This window comes from Salmo trutta, chromosome 20, assembly GCF_901001165.1.
Source record: "Salmo trutta chromosome 20, fSalTru1.1, whole genome shotgun sequence".
Lineage (NCBI taxonomy): Eukaryota > Metazoa > Chordata > Actinopteri > Salmoniformes > Salmonidae > Salmo > Salmo trutta.
In genome coordinates, this window is record NC_042976.1 from 23703759 (window position 1) to 23721229 (window position 17471).

Below are 17471 nucleotides of genomic sequence, written 5' to 3' on the forward strand. Positions count from 1 at the left end.
ACCTCTATACCTGCAGAGAGGAGGATTTTGGGACATGGACAACATCGAATAGGATTTGAGTTTCTCTTCTCAGCTCTGTTCAAGTCCAGTTACTATTAAAATACTGTTAACACTGAGTATTCTGAACTGTACCAGGTTATTGTGTGTAAATTAGATTATGAGCACACAACATAAAAACAGACTAAAAACAATCAACAGCTTGTAATGATTTGTAATGACATATATATATATTTAAAGCATGGACCCTAAAAACAGTATTGCTCTATTAGTAAATTAATTCTAAGCAAATTAGGAAATAATCTAAATAAATAAATTAAATAATCTAAAGCTGATTTCAGACACATAACTAATGGATATGAATTTGTTCACGCACACACACACATGTACACACACACACACAATTAAATATTGCATTATTCTCATCACCCTCTGGGCTGGCATCCATCTCAGAGCTCCCTATTGACACAGACAGACAGTTATATTTTATACCTTGATTACCTTACCTTTATAATGACTCCATTTACTGTAGCAGCACTGAGAACAGAAAACTAAAATGGCAGTGGCGTTTGACTCACAGAGAGTCAGTCAGTGGTTGATATGATGAGAACACGACGGGGCTGGATGGCTGGACAGACCTGGTCTGGGCCTGGGTTCAAGGATCTACATCAGGGCTGGCTAACCCTTCTGCTGGAGAGCAATTGGTATGCAGGCTTTTGCTCCAGCTCTGCTATAGCACCCTGGTTGAGCTATTAAAGATCCTGATGAGCAGCTGATTAGTAGCGTCAGGTATGTTAGAGCAAAGCTGGAGCAAAATTCTGCAGGAGGGTAGGTCCCCAGGAGGGCTGGTTCTAGTCAGTTCTGGGTCTAGGTCTGGCTCTGGGTCCTGGGCTCTGGGTCCTGGTCTCTGGGTCCTGGTCTCTACTCCTGGTCGTTGTTTAAGGACTCGGGGCTGGACTCCTCGTCGTCACTGAGAGCCTCTGTGTTCGTAAACGTCCCGGCCAGTGAGGTGCTGAGGAGCGTTTTGACCGGCGCCATCTCTGACAGGATGATGTTGTCGTTACTGACCAGCGTGGTCTTGTCCATGATCTCCTTACTGTGTTTGGACACCACAGCATCCATGAAGTCATACTTATGAGACAGAGTCCCAGACTCAAACAGGTACTTGAGCAGGTAGGAGAAGGCCACGTTACCCAGGAACGAGGCCAGCATGGAGACCGTTTTAAAGGGGAAGCGTTGCTGGATGAAGTACTCCACGTCTCCAGTCAGGTGGTGGATCTTCTCCTGCTGCACCCAGCCGGGGTAGTAAATAAAGGGGGGTAGTTTGAGGTAGGGTTCCCCTCCCCCAATACGCAGCAGCAGCCCAAAGACGTAGCCGGCCACCGAGCCGTACGTGTTGGTTCCCTTGATGAAGAGCACGCTGAGCAGCTGGGGGAAGATGATAACATAGACCAGGTCGGAGCTCAGGTACCACAGTCCGTATACTGTCCCTGTGAGCAACGCCATGGCGGTGGCCAGAGCTCCGAACACAAAGATGGTGATTCGCATCACCCACACGATCTCACGGTCTGTCGCCTATGGGGGTTGAGGAGAAGGAAAGGGGGAGGAGGGACAAGACTGTTTCAGTTCCTTTATCTTCTGTTTAATGTATTTGAATATGTGCAAATAACCTATATGAACATTTAAATACATAAATAAAACATTGTAGTTTCTGTTAGATATTCATTTGTGACACAAACCTACATATTGAATATTTAGATTTGAATATCTGGCAGTGATTTATTCCCAGAAGGCCCCAGCACTGGACCAGAAGTTTTTGGCCAAAAAGTTATTCAAAAACTTTAGATATGGACTTTAGTGTTTAATGTTTGTATCTGTGTGCGTTTGTGTACTGTGTGTTTACTGTGTGTTTCCCGCGTGTTTACTGTGCGTGCCTGCCTGCGTTTGCGTGTGTATGTGTACTCACAGACTGTCTGAAGGCCAGCTGGTAGATGTTTCTGGCGAACATTGAACTGGCTGAAAGGATGGAGGAGTCCGCTGATGACATCACAGCGGCAGACACCGCCCCCAGACCAAAGAAGGAGATCCAGGGTGGGCACAGGTGCTGCAGCACGATGGGCAGGATCATATCTGATTGGTCCTTCTCTTTGGGAGGAATTGCCCCGTATGTAGTCTGGTTCCAGTCTGGGGAATACAACAGACACAGTAGTTTACGTACTTTCTTTCCAAAATGTATATGGGCAGGGTTTATCAAATGTATATGGGCAGGGTTTATCAAATGTATATGGGCATTCCGACTAGCTTGGAAAGACATTCCGACTAGCTTGGAAAGACAGTACCGTGCAGTATCGAAGAGCCCTCACTGCTGCTCGATCATCCTATTTTTCCTACTTAATTGAGGAAAATAAGAACAATCCGAAATTTCTTTTTGATACTGTCGCAAAGCTAACTAAAAAGCAGCATTCGCAAATGGAGGATGGCTTTCACTTCAGCAGTAATAAATTTATGAACTTCTTTGAGGAAAAGATCATGATCATTAGAAAGCAAATTACGGACTCCTCTTTAAATCTGGGTATTCCTCCAAAGCTTCATTGTCCTGAGTCTGCACAACTCTGCCAGGACCTAGGATCAAGGGAGATACTAAAGTGTTTTAGTACTATATCTCTTGACACAATGATGAAAATAATCATGGCCTCCAAACCCTCAAGCTGCATACTGGACCCTATTCCAACTAAACTACTGAAAGAGCTGCTTCCTGTGCTTGGCCCTCCTATGTTGAACATAATAAACGGCTCTCTATCCACCGGATGTGGACCAAGCTCACTAAAAGTGGCAGTAATAAAGCCTCTCTTGAAAAAGCCGAATCTTGACCCAGAAATTATAAAAAACTATCGGCCTATATCGAATCTTCCATTCCTCTCAAAAAATTTTAAAAAGCTGTTGCACAGCAACTCACTGCCTTCCTGAAGACAAACAATGTATACGAAACGCTTCAGTCTGGTTTTAGACCCCATCATAGCACTGAGACTGCACTTGTGAAGGTGGTAAATGACCTTTTAATGACATCAGACCGAGGCTCTGCATCTGTCCTCGTGCTCCTAGATCTTAGTGCCGCTTTTGATACCGTCGATCACCACATTCTTTTGGAGAGATTGGAAACCCAAATTGGTCTACATGGACAAGTTCTGGCCTGGTTTAGATCTTATCTGTCGGAAAGATATCAGTTTGTCTCTGTGAATGGTTTGTCCTCTGACAAATCAATTGTACATTTCGGTGTTCCTCAAGGTTCCGTTTTAGGACCACTATTGTTTTCACTATATATTTTACCTCTTGGGGATGTCATTCGAAAACATAATGTTAAATTTCACTGCTATGCGGACGACACACAGCTGTACATTTCAATGAAACATGGTGAAGCCCCAAAATTGCCCTCGCTAGAAGCCTGTGTTTCAGACATAAGGAAGTGGATGGCTGCAAACTTTCTACTTTTAAACTCGGACAAAACAGAGATGCTTGTTCTAGGTCCCAAGAAACAAAGAGATCTTCTGTTGAATCTGACAATTAATCTGGATGGTTGTACAGTCGTCTCAAATAAAACTGTGAAGGACCTCGGCGCTACTCTGGACCCTGATCTCTCTTTTGAAGAACATATCAAGACTGTTTCAAGGACAGCTTTTTTCCATCTACGTAACATTGCAAAAATCTGAAACTTTCTGTCTAAAAATGATGCAGAAAAATTAATCCATGCTTTTGTTACTTCTAGGCTGGACTACTGCAATGCTCTACTTTCCGGTTACCCGGTTAAAGCACTAAACAAACTTCAGTTAGTGCTAAATACGGCTGCTAGAATCCTGACTAGAACCAAAAAAATTTATCATATTACTCCAGTGCTAGCCTCCCTACACTGGCTTCCTGTTAAGGCAAGGGCTGATTTCAAGGTTTTACTGCTAACCTACAAAGCATTACATGGGCTTGCTCCTACCTATCTTTCCGATTTGGTCCTGCCGTACATACCTACACGTATGCTACGGTCACAAGATGCAGGCCTCCTAATTGTCCCTAGAATTTCTAAGCAAACGGCTGGAGGTAGGGCTATCTCCTATAGAGCTCCATTTTTATGGAATGGTCTGCCTACCCATGTGAGAGACGCAGACTCAGTCTCAACCTTTAAGTCTTTACTGAAGACTTATCTCTTCAGTAGGTCCTATGATTAAGTATAGTCTGGCCCAGGAGTGTGAAGGTGAACGGAAAGGCTGGAGCAACGAACCGCCCTTGCTGTCTCTGCCTTGCCGGTTCCCCTCTTTCCACTGGGATTCTCTGCCTCTAACCCTATTACAGGGGCTGAGTCACTGACTTACTGGTGTTCTTCCATGCCGTCCATGGGAGGGGTGCGTCACTTGAGTGGGTTGAGTCACTGACGTGGTCTTCCTGTCTGGGTTGGCGCCCCCCCCTTGGGTTGTGCCATGGCGGAGATTTTTGTGGGCTATACTCGGCCTTGTCTTCGGACGGTAAGTTGGTGGTTGTAGACATCCCTCTAGTGGTGTGGGGGCTGTGCTTTGGCAAAGTGGGTGGGGTTATATCCTGCCTGTTTGGCCCTGTCCGGGGAAATCATCGGATGGGGCCACAGTGTCTTCTGATCCCTCCTGTCTCAGCCTCCAGTATTTATGCTGCAGTAGTTTATGTGTCGGAGGGCTAGGGTCAGTCTGTTACATCTGGAGTATTCTCTTGTCTTATCCGGTGTCCTGTGTGAATTTAAATATGCTCTCTCTAATTCTCTCTTTCTCTCTTTCTTTCTTTCTCTCGGAGGACCTGAGCCCTAGGACCATGCCTCGGGACTACCTGGCATGATGACTCCTTGCTGTCCCCAGTCCACCTGGCCATGCTGCTGCTCCAGTTTCAACTGTTCTGCCTGCGGCTACGGAACCCTGACCTGTTCACCGGACGTGCTTGTTGCACCCTCGACAACTACTATGATTATTATTATTTGACCATGCTGGTCATTTATGAACATTTTAACATCTTGACCATGTTCTGTTATAATATCCACCCGGCACAGCCAGAAGAGGACTGGCCACCCCTCATAGCCTGGTTCCTCTCTAGGTTTCTTCCTAGGTTTTTGGCCTTTCTAGGGAGTTTTTCCTAGGGAGTTTTTCCTAGCCACCGTGCTTCTTTCACATGCATTGCTTGCTGTTTGGGGTTTTAGGCTGGGTTTCTGTACAGCACTTTGAGATTTCAGCTGATATACGAAGGGCTATATAAATACATTTGATTTCATTTGATTTTTTTATCAACTGTATATGGGCAGGGTTTATCAAATGTATATGGGCAGGGTTTATCAAATGTATATGGGCAGGGTTTATCAAATGTATATGGGCAGGGTTTATCAAATGTATATGGGATGGGCAGGGTTTATCAAATGTATATGGGCAGGGTTTATCAAATGTATATGGGCAGGGTTTATCAAATGTATATTGGCAGGGTTTATCAAATGTATATGGGCAGGGTTTATCAAATGTATATGGGATGGGCAGGGTTTATCAAATGTATATGGGCAGGGTTTATCAACTGTATATGGGCAGGGTTTATCAAATGTATATGGGCAGGGTTTATCAAATGTATATGGGATGGGCAGGGTTTATCAAATCCGTACATACAACAGATGTGATTCAATCTGTCTGTTAGAAAATATCTCTAGTCTCGAAGCCATATTACGACACTATTCTGAACGTTGTCATTTCATCAGTGATGACAGGAACTGCATGTCTCTCAGCAGGCAAGATACAGCTTCTCAACTGAGGAATAAATCATCACAACATCAGAACATATATCTGCCATCTGAGTACCTCATCTCCCCCTCCATTCTACCACTTCCCCCTCTCCTCACTCATCCGTGTCAGTCATACCCCTAGTCAGTCAGTCTCGCTCTCCTTCTCACTTCTGGACTTTAACAAACAGCTGTTGATTAACGGTGACTTTGATGAAGAATCTTCAGATCAACCTAATTAATTAGTCTTCCTTCTGATGTAATATTGACAGAAATCACATCTCCTAATGAATCCCTCTTCGTGCTGTATGACAGGACCCGTCTGGTGTTGTTTACATCCCACTGTATCCTGCCTGCTGGTGTACACATCTGAGCTGAGCTACGTTGAAGAAACAAGCTGATAGAGAAAGATGGGGCTTTTGATCATACTTCCCATTAGTAAATAATGGGAGTGGATTCATGGATATGAACAACGTAATGAATGAGAAAATGTGTGTGAGACAAATGTTTGTGTGTGTGTATGTGAGTGCCTGTGTATATGTGAGTGTGTGCGTGTGTAACAGTGTAGGTTCCGTCCCTCTCTTCGCCCCAACCTGGGCTCGAACCAGGGACCCTTGCACACATCAACAACTGACACCCCACGAAGCATCATTACCCATCGCGCCACAAAAGCCACAGCCCTTGCAATGCAAGGGGAAACCCTACTTCAAGTCTCAGAGCGAGTGACGTCACTGATTGAAATGCTATTAGCGCGCACCACTGCTAACTAACTAGCCATTTCACATCGGTTACACTCACCCCCCTTTGACCTCCTCCTTTTCCGCAGCAACCAATGATCCGGGTCAACAGCATCAATGTAACAGTGTAGGTTCCGTCCCTCTCTTTGCCCCAACCCGGGCTCGAACCAGGGACCCTTGCACACATCAACAACTGACACCCCACGAAGCATCGTTACCCATCGCGCCACAAAAGCTGCGGCCCTTGCAACGCAAGGGGAAACCCTACTTCAAGTCTCAGAGCGAGTGATGTCACTGATTGAAATGCTATTAGCGCGCACCACTGCTAACTAACTAGCCATTTCACATCGGTTACACGTGCCTGTGTGCGTGCGTGTGTGTTTACCTGTGGAGGCCCCTATCGCTCCTATGAGGACGGAAGGGACAGCCATGACCAGGCAACCAGCGGCAGCAATGAAGGACAGAACCTGGGCGTACGTAGCTGAAGAGGCAGAGAGAACCCGTTGAAAATACACCTGCCACGGAATCCCCCCTAACATCTAGGGACAGAAACACCACAATCAATACACACGATACATAACAAACCAACACACAGCTTTATAATGAATACATACTCCAAACCTAACCATAATTACATTATAGTCAATATAATTGACTGATGATTATGGTGACTGATGACATACCAGAAGACAGAAGTTGTCGATCCACATCCAGGTGTCTGCTGAGTCTATCTTACCCAGCCAGGGTGTCTGGTACACAGCCTCTTTAGCTGTTACACTGATGCTTGACACCGCTGGGTTGGACAGGGCAAACGGCACACTGACCCACTGAGAGAGAGAGAGAGAGAGCGAGAGAGAGAGAGAGAGAGATGGGGGGGGGTTCAGCACCATGATCAGCGCTGGAGAGTACATCATCCTGCAGTCCTCTACATAGACAGTTTTTTGCTGGAGTTGTATGGCAAAGGAGGAAGTACACTTTGTGTTGGACTCACCAGTCCCAGGAAGATACAGAAGAGTTGCACCACGTCAGTGTAGGCCACAGAGTACAGGCCTCCCACCAGGGTGTAGAAGATGGCTATCAGGGCTGAGATCACCACCGACATGTTGATGTCAATGTCCACGATCACACTCAGAGTAGCTCCTAGACAAAACACAGGGACACACACACACATCAGCAGCAGGTATGAAGTCAGGTCTGATTTGTCAAATAAATAAACATGTGCTGCTACAGTCTAACAGCTGATTATTGAAGAATGTATAACGTATTCATTTTCCTCATCTCTCCCTTTTCAATAAGGATTTTTCATTTGAACAATGGAGTTAAAATAGTATGGTTCCCAAGCCTACCCAGGGCTGACAAGATGGCGGCAGACCAGAAGATCTCCCCCATGAGTGCGGGAATGAAGAGCAGCCCCCCCATGCGCTTCCCATATATCTGCTGGAACGGGTCCAGCATGGTGACGTAACCCCTGGAGCGCATGGGCTTGGCAAAGAACAGGCCACCTGGAGCCCGAGAGGGACACCATTAACAAACATCATCATTGAGATACTGGGTTGTCCCACAAAATGATTAGTGATTCATTGTAAGGTTAAAAAACAACAACAACCTGTGCCTCATTTTAATGCCAACCCTGTTACATGAAGTGAACTCTTGTTTTAATATGATGAGAAACAATGAACATCTAATAGTCAAATCATAGTGTAAAAGCAGGTGAGCTGGTTCTACTATTTTTGGCCATTTTCTGGTGTTTTGTGGTGAAAAACAGAGAGGGTCGAGCATAACACGTCAAAGCTGTTACCCATAGATAGACAGGCTAGAAATATTCTCACAATTTAAATGATTTGTAAAGCTGGCATTCAATGGCCCCTCCCTGTTGCACACAACAAGCTGCCATTCTCCGTTTAGCAAGGGGATTTATGGGTGATATAAGATAAAATCACCACTGTTACAGTCAACCCTGTCACTATATTTGATACTTAGGCTAATGGGCACTTACTACAGTATTTTTTCTATTTAACCTCTTGAGATGGGAAAACTCGTTTTTTTATGAAGTTGAACAGAATGTAAATATTTGGTGAAATAAAACGTATTTTTTTCTCTCAAAGTTACACTACACTCTAAAGGCACCTAATTTGTGGAACGACAGTACTATGTACTACCCTTCATTGATGATGATGAATCCCAACACAATTGGTTAGTGTCCTTACCTACTACCAGACTGAGGGCGTATCCGAAGGGAGCCTGTGCCCAGGCCAGGCCGTAGTCAGGCAGGTAGACATACTCTGCCGTCCCGTTGATGTAGCCGCCGCCCACCCATGTAGCTGGAGGAGAGGTTCATCACATAGTTTAAGATACAAAAAAGATTTAACACACATTAATAAGATTGTCAAAAAAAGTTTCAAATTGTTGAGATGTCTTTATAGTTTTATGTTTTTCATAGACTTCATTTTAGAGCCACGTTGTAGCCTTCAAATCAATCACACAACTAATATCCAATCATACAAACAATGTCAAATCTGATATATTTAGTCGAATAAATCCCAGAACGTTAATAACCTAGTTGTTATTCCCAGTTAATAAAGCTAATGAATATGTCAGGAGTGCTAAGTTATGAAACGGTTCACATAGATCAATTAGGCTACTATTATTTTCATGAGCATTTCTGTAACTGGCGGAAAATAAATAATTGATGACTTTTCGCTCCTATAAAAGCCTGCACCTCCGGGGTCTGTTATTAAAATAGCATCAAAGAGATTAGTTAGGAAATGCTCTGGGTCTTTAATAAACTCTTGCGGCAATTAATGTTGTTCTCACTAAAACAAGGGAATAATTCTGATAATGAGACGGTGTGCCTAGCCTGTCGATACACTGTGTTCTCCAACTCGACACAACAGCTGTCGTTGAAATGTAGGTAATTGATTTTCGCGATGCCTATCGCAACAGTTGATAAAGGTCCGGGAAAAACATGTGTCTTATTACGTCAGTTTCCATTGTGTCATGAGGAACATGATTGATTTACATTTCCCCATCACTAAACTGTCTCTAAAGTTGACAGTGGAAATATTTGGAAATAAAAGCAAGGTGCAATTCCTCTCCAACAATTTAGTCAATTAGGAAAAAGTCTACATTTAAATGTAAACCATCCTCATAGGAAACAATGGTAGGTTTTCAAATCATGAATTAAATGTTGTTTCACTGATTTCAAAACTGAGTCGGCCAGGTCCCAAGCCAATCCAGCCCTGCCACAATCTCTCTCCAAGTCGCGAAGTCTCCACAACTCACCAGTCATGGTGAATCCACCGACGAACAACCCAATGTCCCTCCCGCCGACCATGATGGTTTCACTGCGGTCCTGGCCCTCCGACACCCCAGAGTTCTTGTTCTTCCACGCGGCCCATATCCCCACGGCCAGAATAAGCAAGTAGAAGATCACTATAGCCACGATCCCCTCGGCGTGGACGGCCATCCTCTTCCACTGCCGTGATCAGTCTCTGCGCGAGGAACGGCGTTTCATTGAGACCTGCGCCAGGGATGGAGAGGAAGAAGCCACTCAGCCACTCCCGGTAAAGTGGTCATCAGACGCACAATCAAACGTGTATCTTCTTAAGACAAACAGATGTAAATGTTTTATTACTTAATTGTCTGAATAATAATTTGTTGAATTTGTATTGGCTATAATATTATTTAACAATCCGAGCTCTCTCTCTTTCCACTGTTGAAGATTTTGTGGACGGTTTGATTTACATGTTGACCAAAATCATGTAGGCTACATAATACACCCACGACTGATTATGGGTTTAACAATAATGTTTAAAGTTAAACAGGGGTTGTGATTGTAACCATGTTTTATCAGATATAGAAAAGGCTATGTTCTACAGCGTTTTCACATGTGCGTAAAAGGCGCATTACCAATCCCGGAGCGCGCGCCCTACCAGGAAAATAAAGTGCTGAGACATTTTAACTGGATGGGTCTTTCGTGCCACACCACCAAAATCAAAGCACTTTTCAGGTTTAATTCCTGCTGACGGCAGGGTTTCAGGAGCGGCTAAAGCAGTAATATCGACTTCCTTTCAAAGACCCGCCGATCTCTCTCTCACACACACACACACACACACACACTTATACGTAATTTCAGCTGTGTTCCTCCTACCTTTATGGTTGGCTCTTAGATGGACGTCGGGCGGTGGTTGCAAAAGTGCGACCAACTGGATTTCCAGAGAATGATGGGTAAGATCCTGGTAGGGAAAATCTTAGAAGTCAACGTAATCCACGCCACCAGTGTGTAATTCCCCGGTGTGGTTTATGAGAGGAATATTCGTCAGAGGGGGGTGGGGTATGGGCGTGAGAAGCTCAAGGGGAGTGGTGGGTTTGGTTTATCAATAAGAGTGACAGGTTGTGTAGAGGCAGACAGTGAAGGTGTTCCAGGAAAGGACAGGAAAATAACTAATTGGGAATGGCATGACGCACACCCAGGGGAGAGATGTCCTCTAAAACGTCGGGTTTGAATGGACCCCGTTAACTCTCCAGGTTACATTTAGACGTGATTGACGTTCACACAGGCGCCTGTTGAGTGCAAATGAAAGCACTGTGCTTTTTTACGTGGGATAATATTGTGGGCGGTTAGAATGCTGGATGGATGGCCTTTATCTTGCTACATCCAGTAACATTTAAATGATTTATTTATCTGTTACCAAATATTCCCACGGATTATAGAGAGACGTGATCATATACAAATGTAAGCAAGGTTTCAAATTATTATGTTTAATCAAATATATTTGTGTGGGCTTTTTGCAGTCCATTTGCAGTCTACAGATTATTTAGAATTATGTTCAGGCCCCCCGACCATCCGCTCTAGTTGATGATCCCTGACCTACACCAACATTGTGCTACTTTCAGTGTGCATTTAGTAGCTCTGCGTGGTGTGCGTCAAGCATTTGGAGAGAGCTAATCAGGGATTTGGAGTATAAAGTCGCAATTGTCCGATTGTTGCTGTCCACGGTACTGAAATTTGGAAACAACCACTTCCATCCAATCTACACTGTAAAAAGAAAAGATTCCTGGGGTATCCTTCAAACTGAAACTGTGGGGGAACCCTAGAAGTTCTTTGAATAACCCCTTTTAATTGATCCTCAAAGAACCTTTTGAAGAACGTTTTGGGATACATTTCTGAACTACCCCCCTCGCCTGTTATTATTATTAATAATATGCATAACAATAACAACAATAACACAATATTTTTGTTATCAGTGTTTATTATGGTTTCAGTGGAAAAGCAGAATTAAAACATCTAAATATGAGGTAAACTCCCAGCAGAGCCCCAAGTCACATGGACATATCCTCTGTCCTGTTGATGTTCTTCCTGTCCATAACCAGAATGATTTTGAAGTGCATGGTGATCGAACAGGTTTCCTGTTATATTCATCAGAGGTGTAGGGAGGGTGTGAATCCCAAAAATAGTCATTATACAGATGATTAACAAAACATGCACACAACAGTATTCATACCCTAGTTTTTGTGGTAAATGTGAATTTAAAAAACTGTTTTGATAATGGTATTCATACACATACATTGTCCATAATGTAGAGGCCTATGGGATATTAATTGAAGAGGTAAGGGAGGAGGATGGTAAATGGGACCCGTATAACATACCAATAACAACTGGCATATCTTTGTACACCTCATCTGTATACCTGCAGGCACAGACGCAAAAGTGAGCAGTTCAGTCATCTGCACCCAATACAGCTAGCCTTCAACATATTCTAACAGCCTACATATTCTTACCTCTTTGTTGGTTGATATCCATTGAATTGTGTCCATTTTCTGTTTGGGAAAGAGTTGCACAAATATGAAAATAACAATATCAATTTAGATCATACAAGAGACATTTACCTTAAATTGAGGAGATCTTTAAATGTTTCAGTTAAGTGACTGAACCTGCTGTCCTTTCAAATTCAAATCCAAATGTTTCTGTTGGGCAATTAGATTCCTGCAAGAACCCCCACCAACTAAGGAGGTTCCTCGATGAACCCCACCTCCTATGGGGTTCTATGGGGTTCTTGGAATAACCTTTTGGGTACAATTTTCAGTGCCAAGAACCCTAAGGTTCTTCGAAGAACTTTGAGGATCTTAGAAGAACCCTTGTTGAACCCCTCATTTTTAGAGTGTATCGGTTTTCAGTCTGTTCAAGCAATTTACTCATTTCAGTGCACATTTCATATAGGCATTGTCTAATTTCAAAGAGCAATGGACCTCTTTTAGCATTGAAGATTGGAAAGTCATTTTTCATTTCTATATTTAGACTGAACATGTTGACCAATTTAATAAATAGGCTACCAGACAGCTGACTTATCTGTTCCTCTGACAGCGCTGTCTAATTTACCTTGCTTTATGTTGACGGTCTGCCAGAGAAAGGATACATCTAATTGGATAGCTTCAGAATACACAAACAACTCATAAACATGTCCACTCGCCTGCTGTGGCTAATAGCGCAGGTAGGGGCCTGCAACAGGAGACAGACAACAATAATGAATTGACATGGACTGCGATATACACTGCGTGTAAATGATCAAATCTAGCTTTTAGCTAACTTAAAATGGCAGTCAAAATTAATGTTTAAAAGACGTACACAATTTTAAAGGGAGTTTGACTTGGATAAATTGATATAGGTATTGGACATAATTCATGGAAATTCTAGGAACCTTTTGAAAAGCAGTTTCCTTTAAACATTGACTATGTTTAAATGAAACTGTTTTCTAAGCTGCCTGTCTTCAACCAAGAACAAGTTTGATATCTGCCAAGCAATTGGCTAGTCTTTCTTTCTTGAACAGTGAACTCCACTCACCTTCTAGACAGGCTGTTGGTGCCACCGTGTGGTCATCGTAGGCCTGGCACAGATCACATTTCCCAGAGGTTTCTGCGCTTTAGTCCAGTTAGGCTAATGCACATAGTGAGCATCCTACCACCATACTCAAGCTCAAACGTAGTCTGTTGTACCATGGTGACTTTTGTATTTTAAAATAGCAGTATAAGTATAAAGCAGTTTACAAATATGAGACTATAAAGACAGGAAGTGCTTCACAACATCCATTAAGTTATGAGCAATGAAACGAGAACAAATAATACATGTGAAATAAAACTTGACTTATCATTATCATACCTGCTGTCATTTTTTCCTAAAGGCCTTTATGAAGGAAGCTCATTTTTGTATCAGGGAATAAGTCCTGTTAATGTTTTTTGGGCTCTTATAGTAAACATACAAAGTCAACAGGATAAGTAGTACAGGATAAGTAGTACAGGATAAGTAGTACAGGATAAGTAGTACAGGATTAGCTGTGGGCAGTCCTAGAGAAGAAGGACACAACCTGAACAACATCAACACTGTAAACCACACTGATCCTCACTGACTCTCTGAAGGTCTGCTGGAAAGTCAATGAGTGTGTACTTGCTCACTTAAAAGTAACTTGAGTCTTTATTTTGTAGTCATTGAGTTTCAACTTCCCTCAATCAGTCTCTATTATCTGCCACACTCAGACTTAATCATTGAGTGTTTGCACTTACACACTAGAAGCATTCATTGAGTGTGTACTTCATCCCTCAGACGTAGTCGTTGAGTCTGTAGCCATTGCTGGACAGTGAGGTGCGTGAGGGGGCGTAGTTCCCTTTCAGGGCGGCAGGGGGATAGTAGGGGGGTGCTGGTGTGTTGGGGCTGTTTATAGTGTTGAAGACGAGGGGAGGACAAGGGGGGCGATGACGAGGTAGATGGAGGGGGTTCCTGGGCCGCCCCTCACAGTTCCAACAGAGCACCGCTCCTCCCATCAGACTAAGACAGGCCGAGACATAGCCCAAATACACCGCCATGCCAATCTCATACTTCATACCTGCAACACAAAGTAACATTTCTTGTTTGTTATTCTGCAAACATGTTTAGGTGAAAAAAAACTAGTGTCAGAGTTATAAAATAAAAGATGAATTAAATATATTGAATAGTACCTTCAGGTAGGATGGGGTTGTAGAAGTCGAGGATGACATCATTGGTTGTCCAGCAGACAGTGATTAGGCAGAGCATGCCTGCAGACAGGAAACAGACCCCTCCACTGATGGCCAGGGCATGCTTGATGGACGAGCCGCGGGCACAGCGGGTACACTTCATCCCTGCAGAGGACACGAGGGCTGCCAGGGTGGAGGTCAGGCAGGACAGCAACATCAACGCCCGTGCTGCCTAGGGAAGAAGAGTTTACTATCATAATGGCTGTTGCTCAAATTACACCCTACCCCCTATTTAATAATCTACCGTGTGCTCAAATTAATTACGTTTACATTTACGTCATTTAGCAGACGCTCTTATCCAGAGCGACTTACAAATTGGTGCATTCACCTTATTAATCTAATCAATCAATCAATTAACAAATCAAACAACCAATAATTCCTACCTGCAGGTCAGGTGGCAGAGCCAGCATTGAGCGATGTACTTCACACTGGTAGATGCCTGTGCTGTGCCACACACACTCCATCCAGAGTCCCTTCATGTAGGCAGTGGCTGTGATTATGTTAGAGCCCACATAGGCCGTCCGCCGCCAGTGGGGGAGCACTGTAGCAACTACACTACCCACAAGCCCCAGCAGACCCAGGAAGAAGCCCAGCAGCTGGACCGCCATGCTGGCCATGTCTGGAACATCCGCTAATGAACAACTGCACACACAAAACTACACAATGCTACACACAACACACACAAATCAACACACACAGAGCCACACGCACAACCACACAATAATGGCTTTGAGACATGAGTTTAGTATTCTATTATTCTGGTCTTTAGCTCTGGTTCCCAGCTGTGCTGTTGGAACTCCAGAGGGTCTAGAGTCAGTCACGGTGTTGAAGCCATCCTGCAGTGGTGGTCCCTTTGGAGCTCAGGTGTTGTGGTTTTGCTGTCTTCAGTGTTGTCTATGGAGCTCTGTACAGTGACTTCAGTGGCTTCAGTGCTGTGTCTTCCATGTGCTCTCTAGAGCTCTTCAACAGATGCTTCTTCAGAGGGTTCTGTCCCTGGTGTCATTGAGTCTGTGACTAATAAGTTCTTCGTTCAGCTCCACGTGTTGAGCGTGGTCCTCTGAGCTCAGCCAGCTAGTCTCTCTTTGATTGTGACTGAGGCTGTCCCGCTGCTCCTGTGGAGAACACACATGATTAAACATTCACAGAAACCAACACCCAGCTCAGTTGAATGTGACAAACCACTAACTTCTAAATGAGAGACTGTTTTATAACTCTTGTATATATTTAGTGTTTAAAAACACTAAAATGATTTAATGGGAATATGCATTCAGCTGGCCCATAATAGATATTGCATTTCCCCAAGTACAATAAAATGTGTTTTATTTTAATCATACTGTTTGATTTATACTGAACAAAAATATAAACATAACATAGAACAATTTAAAATATTTTACTTAATTACAGTTCATATAAGGAAATCAGTGAATTGAAATAATGAATTAGGCCCTAATCTTAGGATTTCACATGACTGGGAACACAGATATGTTTATTACATTGTTTTATTGAACCTTTATTTAACGAGGCAAGTCAGTTAAGAACAAATTCTTATTTACAATGACAGTCTACCAAAAGGCAAAAGGCCTCCTGCGGGGACGGGGGCTGGGGTTCAAAATACAAATAAATGAAATAAAAATATAGGACACAACACACATCACGACGAGAGAGACAACACGACACTACATAAAGAGAGACCTAAGACAACAACATAGCAAGGCAGCAACACATGACAACACAGCATAGTAACAACACAACATAACAACAACATGGCAGCAGCACAACATGGTAGCAGCATAAAACATGGTACAAACATTATTGGGCACAGACAACAGCACAAAGGGCAAGAAGGTAGAGACAACAATACATCACGCAAAGCAGCCACAAGTGTCAGTAAGAGTGTCCATGATTGAGTCTTTGAATTAAGAGATTAAGAAAAAAGTGTCCAGTTTGAGTGTTTGTTGCAGCTCGTTCCAGTTGCTAGCTGCAGCGAACTGAAAAGACGAGTGACCCAGGGATGTGTGTGCTTTGGGGACCTTTAACAGAATGTGACTGGCAGAACGGGTGTTGTATGTGGAGGATGAAGGCTGCAGTAGATAACTCAGATTTTTATTTAACCTTTATTTAACCAGGTAGGCCAGTTGAGAACAAGTTCTCATTTACAACTGCGACCTGGCCAAGATAAAGGCGTCGTGTGGACGAGCGGTTTGCTGATGTCAACGTTGGTGCCGGAGGGGTTATGGTATGGGCAGGCATAAGCTAGGGACAACGAACACAATTGCATTTTATCGATGGCAATTTGAATGCACAGAGATACCGTCACGAGATCCTGAGGTCCATTGTCATGCCATTTATCTGCCGCCATCACCTCATGTTTCAGCATGATAATGCACGGCCCCATGTCGCAAGGATCTGTACACAATTCCTGGAAGCTGAAAATGTCCCAGGTCTTCCATAGACTGCATGCTCACCAGACATGTCACCCATTGAGCATGTTTGGGATGCTCTGGATCGACGTGTACGACAGCGTATTCCAGTTCCCGACAATATCCAGCAACTTCGCACAGCCATTGAAGAGGAGTGGGACAACATTTCACAGGCCACAATCAGCAGCCTGATCAACTCTATGCAAAGGAAAAGTGTCGCGCTGCATGAGGCAAATGGTGGTCACTGGCTGGTTTTCTGATCCACGCCCCTATCTTCTTTTTAAGGTATCTGTGACCAACAGATGCATATTTGCCACCAATACTCCTTATAGGACATGTCACTGCACTCTATACTCTTCTGTAAACTGGTCATCTCTGTATATATGTCGCAAGACCCACTGGTTGTTACTTATTTATAAAATCCTCTTAGGTCTCACTTCCCTCCCTATCGGCAGGTAGCCTAGTGGTTAGAGCGTTGGGCCAGTAAACTGAAAGGTTGCTAGAGCA

General features: G+C 43.7%; 2 protein-coding genes across 4 annotated transcripts in view; both read right to left on the reverse strand.

Moving 5' to 3' along the window:
• Positions 1–333: 333 nt before the first annotated feature.
• Positions 334–10755, reverse strand: LOC115155736 (high-affinity choline transporter 1). Of its 2 annotated transcripts, XM_029702642.1 has the most exons (9): positions 10649–10755; positions 9781–10018; positions 8706–8819; positions 7845–8000; positions 7490–7638; positions 7182–7325; positions 6884–7037; positions 1964–2181; positions 334–1572 (listed from the first exon to the last, which is right to left on the reverse strand). In XM_029702642.1, the coding sequence occupies exons 2-9, from the start codon at positions 9962–9964 to the stop codon at positions 919–921; spliced, it is 1773 nt and encodes a 590-aa protein (XP_029558502.1). In that variant the 5' UTR covers positions 9965–10018; positions 10649–10755; the 3' UTR covers positions 334–918. The 2 variants fall into 2 exon arrangements, with proteins under 2 accessions (XP_029558502.1, XP_029558503.1); XM_029702643.1 differs by lacking the exon at positions 10649–10755 and having other exon boundaries at positions 9781–10037.
• A 2726-nt stretch (positions 10756–13481) lies between these two features.
• LOC115155737 (claudin-14-like) overlaps positions 13482–17471 on the reverse strand; it is a 7085-nt gene continuing 3095 nt past the window's right edge. For both annotated transcript variants that reach the window (XM_029702645.1, XM_029702646.1), the window contains 3 exons: positions 14928–15656; positions 14488–14716; positions 13482–14375 (listed from right to left, as the gene is read on the reverse strand). In XM_029702645.1, coding sequence (XP_029558505.1) covers positions 14092–14375; positions 14488–14716; positions 14928–15161 — 747 coding nt within the window. In that variant the 5' untranslated portion in view covers positions 15162–15656 and the 3' untranslated portion in view covers positions 13482–14091. The remainder of the gene's footprint in view (positions 14376–14487; positions 14717–14927; positions 15657–17471) is intronic.